Source organism: Falco naumanni, chromosome 3 (genome assembly GCF_017639655.2).
Source record: "Falco naumanni isolate bFalNau1 chromosome 3, bFalNau1.pat, whole genome shotgun sequence".
NCBI classification, from domain to species: Eukaryota; Metazoa; Chordata; class Aves; order Falconiformes; family Falconidae; genus Falco; species Falco naumanni.
Window position 1 is genome coordinate 32,377,303 of NC_054056.1, and position 10,324 is coordinate 32,387,626.

At 41.4% G+C, this 10,324-nt stretch overlaps 1 protein-coding gene across 1 annotated transcript; it reads right to left on the bottom strand.

Moving 5' to 3' along the window:
* Positions 1–5,034: 5,034 nt before the first annotated feature.
* On the bottom strand, positions 5,035–6,733 carry MC4R (melanocortin 4 receptor). The gene has a single exon (XM_040587229.1). The coding sequence runs from the start codon at positions 6,184–6,186 to the stop codon at positions 5,191–5,193; it is 996 nt and encodes a 331-aa protein (XP_040443163.1). The 5' UTR covers positions 6,187–6,733; the 3' UTR covers positions 5,035–5,190.
* Between the last annotated feature and the right edge of the window lie 3,591 nt (positions 6,734–10,324).

Genomic DNA, 10,324 nt, shown 5'->3' on the forward strand with positions numbered 1-10,324 from the left:
CTGAACTAAAAATGTACAGAGCAATGGACTTCACTTGGAAATGCTGGTTGCAGTATAGTTGCCAAGCATTTTGTACTGGGTGCCTGTGCCCAGGGGCTGGCAGCAGCAATGCTGGGGGCTGCGGCGGCGGCCCCCATGAGGAGGTGTCAGGGCTGCCCCGCACCAGGCATAGCCAGTTCCAGCTGGTTCCAGCTGGTTCCAGGCGGCTCCACGGGCCCCAGCGCAGGGCACAGCTGAGCCCCGCAGCCACGGGCGGGCACCTCAGGGAAAGCCGGGCTGAGAAAGGGCAAAACGGTGCCCGGCAGCCAGGGCTGAGGGCAACGGGGTGAGAAACAGCCCGGCCAGCCCCGAGGGGGGAGCGGGAGGGGGGGCAGGTGCCCCCGCAGCAGACCCTGGCGGGGCAGGCGGCCGTGCCTGAGGGAAGCTGCAGCCCGCGCTGGGCCGAGGCCAGAGGAGCACGGTCGCAGCCCCCGTGCCCTCCCCAAGCGCTGTTGCGGGGTGTGGGAGGTGGGGGTGAAGCTGGAGCTGGGAAGAAGTGTCAGGTGGGGAAGGTGTTATCTTAGCGTTTGGTTTTTTGGTTCCCACTGTCTGAATCAGTAAGTAAATATTTATTTTAATTGGCCATAAATTAAGTTCATTATCCCCAAATCAAGTCTGTTTCACCAGTGATGGTTGTTGGTAATATATGTGTCTTCATCCAGACCTGTGAGGTTTCTCCTTCCTGTTTGTTCTATTTTCTCCCCTCTTTCCACTTTGATGGGGAGGGAGCAAACAGCTCGGTGGGGTTTTTGCTGTCACAAACCCACCACACAGGCAGGAGGTGCCCTGAAGAACTGTGGTGGCAGTCCAGAAATAGACCAATACAGAAATATACCGAGTGTGAAGAAGAATAATTAAAACAAATGAACAATGTTTGCAAGGCAACAAGTGGGTAAAAGTGGAACTGATGTTTACATTACAAACTCAAAGGGGGTGATTTTTAATCCACAAACCTGAAAGTCTCTCTTCTATGAACAGTGTGGGCAAATCCATGAAAAACAGCTAGGACAACAGAACCATGTGAAACAAAAGAAGCCAAGCAAGGTCAAGTCATAACCTGACTTACATGCCAGTGTGTATCTGTAGTAGCAGTAGACAGTTCCTGTGACTTGTGAAGTCTTTTTCTTAGTGAGAGAAGTATTTAAACCTAAGAGAAGACCCTTGAGATACAATTAAACAGATCAGAACATTAATTTAAAATCTGAAGTAACTTCTGGACTAACAATGAAGAAAAAGGTACATTTTCTGACAGCTCGTTCCAGTGGAATTAAGCAATGTTTATTGAAGCCTATAATCAATACAGTATATTATAAATAACCTCAGGACCAAAGTTGTTCTTCACCAGAGCTCAGCGTGAGAATGAAGGAGCCCCAAATGAACACATTGTATAATAGGATCAGTTTAACATCAACAAAGTCATTTTAGAATTACATCAATAGCACGTACTATTCACATCTACTAAATGCATAACTGAAGGCATTGTTGTTGCTGCACATTCAATAACATGTGAGTCCATCAGTGCATATCTCCTTCCTTCCAGGTAACAGCATGTTTCAGTTGCAAAGGGGATCTTGGGTCACGATCCAAAATCCACACTACTGTGCCCAGCTACAGCCTCTTAAGTGCTTTTTGGAATCCTTTGTTCAAAAAATACTTCAAAGCTAAAGAAATGTCCCTCTTGAAGAAAGACATAGGCTTCAAAAGTTTTGTGTGTTACATTACAGCTAGTTATCGGGAAGGGGTGAAGAACACTGCCATCAATTCCCAGCTCAAGCAAAGACTCCCTTTCAGGTGGCTGAGCAAATAAATCCATTAGCCCCTTTTCTCCAATAGAAGTGAAAATGTAAATCCTTACACCTGTGAAATGGAGACAAATCCATTTCCTTGCCACAGAGGAACACACCGTGGTTATATAACATGACTAAAATGCTAAGTGCTAAAGTGATTAGGATCCCAGAGATTTAAAGAAAGAATTTTCTCTTTTTTAGAAGATTTTCAAATAGAAGAATGAGGCTCCAGCAAACTGAGTGTAGAAGATAATCCCCCACTGTCCCCACTCTCCAGCAAGCTAGGTGAACTTAACCTTTCACAACACTAATTTCTATGGCTCTCTGCTGGAAAACTGCTAGAGGTATAGGCAAACAGAAACTGATTTAGCTACTAAGAAGGAACAAAGTATCTGGGAATAGGAAAATTACCTATGTAGGAGGATTACCAGCAATTTCAATAAATTACACTTTAGAAGATAATACCATGACATGAAAAAGTCTTCTTTAATTAAAAACTGCGTTGGAAAAGGTAAGTATATACATTTAGCTTTATAAAATAAACACAGAAGAGCTACCAAGCAGGCTCAGATTTGCTAAAATTCTAGAATAAGCTAGTTTTAAAATTAGATTTCTGAATGTAATTTAGAGCTTAATGGGGTCACAACTGTCTTGACTAGTCTTAGTGCAAATAAGTTCAAAAGAGCTATACACTGGTTTTGGAAACTATAAGAAAACCATTGATGCAAATTAATTATCTCTCTTCCCCTTGGGTTGCAAAAAGAGTTGAGACTGTTAGCTTTAAGAATCAAGTGGGAGTTCAGGAAGTAACTTACAGAAGCACATCTTCTTCAGGGTCCAGATATGTTTAAGTCAGGTGCCTGGTCTTTGTATAGCCTCAGGGGAGAAAGAGAGACTTTCAAGGTAGTGTTCAGAGCACCTGAGGTAGTATCTTGCTCTTGTGCCACTTTTCACTTGTCCCTCTCTGCATCCACAAAGGGAATATCTGGAGCCCAATATAATAATTTACAGTCTTAAAACAGCTAAAGAAAGTGAGGCAAAACAAAGACCAAGTGAGAACTATGGCCTCAGCAATTTATTGACTTATTGCCAGAGCATTTTTGCATAGCTATCATCGTGTCTTGTGGGAGAGGGCAAGGCCTTTAATAAAGTCCATTGGATATTTGTATAGACTATTAATTTAAAAACATTCTTTTTTGCTCCCTTTGAACTTTAATCCTCCTTGTCTGGCATTTTTTATTCTATACCCAGTGGAACCAGGCAGGGTTGTATTATTGAAATGTTTATCATTTCCTCTGGAAGGAAATAAGTAGAGTTATATGTAGTAGATGTATTACAACATCTTCCACACTGCAACCATTATGATGTGGCAACATAATATGCTAAAGCTGAGAGAAGGTAAGAGGCATGTGCTGCAAGCAGTATGGTGGATGGAGCGGCCCAAGTGCAAGAGTAGGCATAGGAGACCTGATTTCTCTGCTGCTGGTCTACCAAGCGACTTTGATGCACAAAGTCAAATGACTTTCTTACTCTCCCTGTAAGTAAATTAAAGTTAAAGATACTTAGACTCACCCTAAGTTCTTCATCCTCTTTGACAGAGGACCCAATGTTGCCACAATTTTACATTATCCTGAAAAGTTACCCACAACTGAAAGATCAGCCTCCATCTGGAGAAGAATCCCAGGTAGCGAACATTGGGCTCTCATGAATAGCTTTTCATTATATGTCTTTCTTTAACAAGGGAACAAGCAGCTTGAGGTAACAAGAAATTTCTAAGAAAATTAATAGGGCTGCTCATCCAACTGATTCATTACTCATCTTGGTAAAATCAAGCATCCAGGATTAAAATCTAAATTATTCTTTACATTTAATTTTGATTTTCAGATCAGAAATTTCCACATCTTCTACCGGTTTCCACTATGTTTTTATACTTCCTGGAGATAAATAAATAAATAAATATTTCTATGACCTTATATAGAAGTTGATATTGTTGAGGTGTTAAAAGACATCTTCATGGAATCCTGTGTATGCACATTTATACTTTAAGCACCTCCGATGGTGTTAAAATCATGGACTTGAGGTTCCTATTATCATCTCTGGAGAGAGAGAGAGAGGTGTTTTAGCATGAAACTGAGAACACATTCAATTAGATGCCTGAAAAGGTGAACTGACTTCAAGCAGCATTAACACACAGGGCTGCAAGATAGGGAGTATGGGTTTACAGACTTACCAGCTAGCCCCTTCCATGTGTTAGCATTGCCCCTACAAAGCTCATATGCTCCACAGTATAGCCTCAGGTGCTCAGGCCAAATTAACACATACCTTGGCTCCTCTGTAAGGATCCTGGCAGTGGATCCCATCTGCTAACTCCACACTTCAGAACAGAGGGCATCTTGTTTCTAACAAGGGTGTATTTCCTTCTAAAGCACAGAGTCCTTGTTCCCCACAGCACCTCAGAACAAGGAAGGACTGACTGTTCAAACTGAAGTTCCCTCTTCATCTTTGTCAGGTAAATCTGTCATGCTGGCACTGTCAATGTAATAATGTACCTGCTTCATGGCTGAATGGAGGGTGCTAGTCTACCTGGATACCAGTCTAGCAAATATATCCAGGGCTAACTGATGCTTTAGGGAGCAATTTCAACTTTGCAAAAAGGTACTCAGACATATAGCAATTATCATCTTGAAAAAACAAACAAACAAAACCCAAGCATTCAATTGTCTGTGTAGCAGGCATTTGAAAAATCTTGTTGTAGGCAAAAACTGTAACAAACAGAATTGCTGCTTGTGAAGTAGGAGGAAAAGATTTCAAAATGAATTAATACAACTCATTGGTTGCAGTAACCTTTATGAAAAATCTGCTTTCTAATACCGGAGAACCTCTAATCCACTAATAGAGAAGCATGTGTTCTATTTTAAGCTGTATATAGTGTAATGGATAGCTATAATTACTTCAACAGAATAAGGAACAGTATCAGCCAATATGTACTGTAAGTCAGGCAAGTTATTTATTTTGTCAGCATTTGGAACATACAGCTGCTCACGTTTATTAGTATTTCACATTCATCATTACATTTGTTTGCTTATTTATAAACTGGTATGAACTGCTAATTCTCTTTCCAGCCAAACAAATTACAAACTGTAGATATCACAAACATTATACAGAAATATGAATTACATGTGAACGGAATACAAGGATGAGAGGGAGGGGAGACAGAAGCGCTCAGGAGACAGAAAGAAGTACTCAGGAGACAGAAAGAAGTGCTCACTTTTAAAGATTTAAACAAAATTCTGCTGAGAGAGAGGATCTGAAGGCTTAGAAGTCTGTGCTGCATGTTGTTTAGAGAGTAATGTATCCACTCAGTTTAATATTTGCCAGGCAAATCACAAACTCCCCTCAGGCTACAGCAGCATATAATCTCCTTGAATGTTTTCCTTAACTCCTGACTCCGAAATGCATAGATAAGTGGATCGATGATGGAATTGCACATGATGAGGATAAGGTAGAAGTTAAAATGGGACATGAAGCACACACAGTAAGGATTGTAGGGGCAGGAGATATAGAAAATCAGGTGCAGGAAAAATGGAGCCCAGCACACAACAAAAACTCCAATCAAGATGGTGAGAGTGATGGCCCCTTTCATGTTGGCCCCTTGGCGAATAGGGCCAGTCCCCGGAAGAACAGCAATCTTTTTGATATGCATCCGAGCCATCATGAACATGTGGACATAAAGGGATGCCATGAGAATGAGCATAGTGAAGAACATGCTAATAAGGCAGATGATGACAACACTGCTGTCAGAGTAAATGATGAACAAAATGCCTGAGACCGTACAAGCAGCCCAAATGCATGTGATGATCACCCCTACGCGCTTCACCGTCATGATATTATGGTACTGGAGGGCATAAAAGATAGTAAAATACCTGTCCACTGCTATTGAGAGGAGACTGCAAATTGATGCAAGCAAGGAACTGCAAATCACTGAGTCAATGACATTGTCAATGTTTATGGTAAAGCTCTGTGCATCTGTGTCTGTATTGTTTAGCAGCGTGATAACAATAGTTTCTGATCCATTAGATACACTCACTAACATGTCAGCCACTGCCAAGCTACAGATGAAGAAGTACATGGGTGAATGGAGGTTCTTGTTCTTGGCTATTGCCACAATGACCAAGACGTTCTCCAGCAAGCTGATGATGCCCAGAGTCACAAACACTTCGGGGGATACAAAGAGTTGCTCATAGCAGCCTCCTGAGGAGTGGCCCTTTGCACTGGGCTCACTGCCACCTCCGTGCAGTCCATAGCTGTGGTTCCAGAAATGAAGAGGCTGGAGTGTCCCACGGTGCTGAGTGAAATTCATCTTATGGAGATCCACTTTCAGATTCTGTCTTTTAAAACTCCTGTTCCTTGTGCATTCCTTTGAAAACCTTCTTTGGCTTTTCAGCTTGGGAAGAAAAGAAAAATAAACTAGCACAGAGGCAGGCGGCAGTTCAGAACACTTTGACTGCTGTTACAAAATAAGATTTCAAACTCAGAAATACTGGTTTACTCTCTCACAGATGCAGTTTCTGATCATCTTCACATTTACCTTGGTGATCTATGTCATGGAGTCCCAACAGTCTGTAAGTTTGCATCAGATTCTCCCCTATGGTCAGTTCCTGTTTAGTTCACTGGTGTGCTGCAAGGCTTTTTTGTTCCCTTCCATTAAGAGAGGCAAACATAAAATGGTCAAGTGACTGCTGCGGAGCAGAAAGTAATTTTAAACTGCAAGCACCGGTCTCACTGTCAGACAGTGCATGCCGGCTGCCTGTTTTATGGTGTGTGGAGGAGAAAAATATCCAGGGCACTCTCCGCCTCTGCTTTGCCTTCCAGCCAATGGGGCTCGGGAGCTGCAGAAAGTCGAGGGGCTGCTGATTCTGAGCCTCTCTGAAAAACACGGCACAGTAGCTTCAGATGGCAGCATGAGCTGCCAGTAGGAGCAAGAAATCAGATGGGCTACCAGAGATTTGTTTCCCTTCTTTAACTTTTCAGAATAGTATTTGAATACTGAGTTTTAGTTATCAATCTCACAGAACTGTACTAGCAATCTTACAGAATTCCTGCAGCTGAACTCATGGCTTTTTATTTTTCAGACTGTGATTCACTGTGATTTCCCCTTGCTCCTTCTAGTGCACAAAGTTGGTCTGCTTTGCACATGTGGCAAAATAGGAAAAGGACAAGGAAGCAGAAGAATACTTATCTCCTTTTTTGTTCTCTCTCCCAGATTTCCCTTGTTTTGCTAACTTTTCTATGCCTTAACTGTCATTTGCACAATGTGTTGTTGCAAAGTTGCATTACACTTTCTAAGCTTCTTATAATTTTTAAGAAATAGAGACCATCTAAGGACCAAAAACAGAACAAGGAGCCAAAGTCACAAATGGCTTAATAAATTGTCCTAAAGAAAGTAGGTTTTTTCCAGGTAATAACCTTCTTCGTCATTTTATTTCCAGGAAGGAAAAGATGATAGAATTGATTGCAGAAACCCTATTACCATCAGGAATTAGGGTGTTGGGCAGGAAAAAGTCTCTGTTTAGAACAGATGAAGGAAAGCAACAGGCGACAAAGTTGCAACTTGTGAGAAATGGGTCTTATACAATAAATCTCCTAAACATCCATCTGAAGGGATGTCCCTGTGCCTACCTGGCATGAGCTGAACCAGCTTGTTTGCATTCTGCCAGGGAAAGCCCTTGAGAAGAAGGAGGAAAAGAATGCCAAAATAATATGAAGAGACAGAGACAAAAGTTGTTTTGCTGTTTCTTTTTCAAGCATTGCAATTGAGGATTGAAAAAAAAAAATACTGAACAACACCAAAAGTCCAGGTGTTTTTTAAAGCTATGGAAGCTACAGGAAAATCAGTCAGTACACCTGGGAGTAATGTTTGCAAGGAAGTTGATCTAATGAACATTTCCAGTCAACTACCAGGAAGGCTATGGAGGGCTTTGTATGTGATGTACCAGTTTTCCTCAAACTCTCAAACTTTTTTCATCTTCTGTGCATTAGCTGGCTTTACAACTAACAGCTATAAAGAGATAGAGGAATGCAGCCTGTGTGTATTTTGTATTCAATATCCCAGCGTCCAGGTGAAGCATGATTTTACTTTCGTGTTTGGATTTGCTATAGATCTGTAGTTATAAAGACCTGTATCAGAACAAAAGCCTCAGCCAATTGTTTCTGGGCCTTTCCCCAGATGGATTGCTTCATAAATCTGAAACACAGACACCCAAGACAAACAAAATAACTAGTGGCACAGGAAATCCCACGTTTATTCATTGGAAAACATCATTCACCAGCAGCATCCTCGCAATGAAAGAATAGCTTGCTGCTGAGAGAGTGAGATTTACTTTCCTATCAAGACATAATGCAACCTAGGATTCAAAAAGACTTATTATCCAGCTACTGATCCCTGGGCCAGTGTACACTAACTTCTGCCACAGACAGGACTTGCATAACTAACCCTTAAGGACACAGCTACACTGTGAGAGCAGTGAGAAAATTCATATAAAGACCAATGTGAGAAAGCAGCATCTCCCCAGACAAGGTATTTTTCTGCACCTGCAGCCAGAAATGTGTAATCTTCAGATTGTCCCAGGGAAGCAGTCACTCGGCATCCCTTCCTTCATCACCCCCCTCCATGCTGGAAGTGCTCAGGGCACAGGGGTCTTTCCCCTTCACCTACTTAGGTGGAGCTTGAGCAGAGGAGACTGGGTGAAGATAGAAGCTGCCTCCAGGGCATATTGCCCTGTTTGCTCCAGATGTTTGTCTGTCTATCCTTCTTCTGGTTCCTCCCTTTTCTCTGTGCATTATTTCTATTCTCATCCCCATTTATCTTTCCATTTACTATCTCTCTTTACCCAGAAGCTAACCAGACAATGCTCTATGTGTGGTTTTTCTCTGGACGTCGTCATAAAAATGCAATATTGGTTACAACAGAGGAAAGAAAAAGACACTTCTCTCACACCCACAGCCATCACTCACCTCAAAAATTCTATTTATGCTTTACATAAATACAAAAGGTTGTTTTGGTGTGTTAGCCAGTCATATTTGTGGGATGAGGGTACATGACTGGAAATAGTAGACTTATGGTAGCTTAGCAACTCAGTTGAAGCACTAAAGAGGTGATGTACCATTAGCCTGCTCTGACTAGAAGGTGAAACAAATTATATGAGCACTTTTTTAAATGAGAGATTTATGTATGTCTAAGTACATCTACAGTAGAAGACGGATACATGCCTCCGGCTCCCACTTAACGAAACCCAAAACATATAATGTAAAATTATTCAAAGGTTCCTAGCTCTCATGTCTGAAAATTTGTCTATTTCAATATTTCAGTCACAGATAACAGGAGCATTGCCTAATATACATTGCCTAAACTGTTTCTTAAATTTTAAAAACCAACACTGAGGTAATATTTCTTTCAAAAGTGATGGCTGACAAGCTTTGCAGCACCATGGAAAAGCAGCTATGGCTGCAGAAAACTATAAACTGATAACAGTGATATACTAATATGAGCTCCAGCTCTTAAGAAAAAGAAAACATCAGTGAAGATTTGATACCAGCCTCCTCTTCTAACATAATGAGGAATCATATGATTAAAAATATTATTTTAAAATGTTCATTTTAAGGCTTCTTCCTACATAATTCTTCCCATGTCCTATGCTCTGTTTCCAGCTACTCCCTAAGGCCAGCCCTCCAGATAGGGTTACATCCATCTCCACCTCACAACATTTTGAAAAGCTGAATTATCCTCTGACAGTTGCTTTTGAAAGTCAGAAGAAATGTTCCCTGGAATCAATAATAAGCAGATAAAATCCCAGTAGCGATACAGGAAGACAGGCAAAGTCACAAGCAGGCTGTATAGGTCCACTATGGGAGAAAAAGAAAGGTAGAGGGAGTTAGCACAGGCACTTCCCTGCTCAAATGCACAGTCTGAGATCTTTTTGAATCCCATGTCCATGTTGCTCAAGCACAAAGATGATGTTTACCACTTCAACAGATGTCAGTGGAAACAGAGGAGGGATTGTGAGAAGCTGGGTAGAAGGAGAAGCCAAAGAAGCAGACTATCAACAATCAGTTCCTGAGATTTGTGCAAGTGTGCCAGTACTGTGCAAAGGTCACTGCTACATTTACATGCACAAGCATAATGGGAAGAAGTTTTGTATACATGTGCTCACATCCAGTTTTTCAGCTCATTCAAAACCTCAAGTCTAATATACAGTAAAAAGACTGTAGTATATTGTTGCACACTGATTTTGAAATGTAAAAGGAGCCTGGCAATTAAACTTTGGAAGCTTCTAGGAGATTTTAGCCTGCATCATCTCTCTGTATTACAGCAAAGGCAAATTCTGCGTAACACTCAAAATACTCACCAAAAATGTTTCAAGTAATGCAATGTACTTTTCCATCCTACCCACAGATGTAATTGGAAGAAGCCTTTCTTGAATTCTTCCCAGATTCACTAA

What these genes read in the sequence shown, in the direction of transcription:
- MC4R (XM_040587229.1), bottom strand. Translation starts at nt 6,186, where the DNA reads ATGAATTTCACTCAGCACCGTGGGACACTCCAGCCTCTTCATTTCTGG.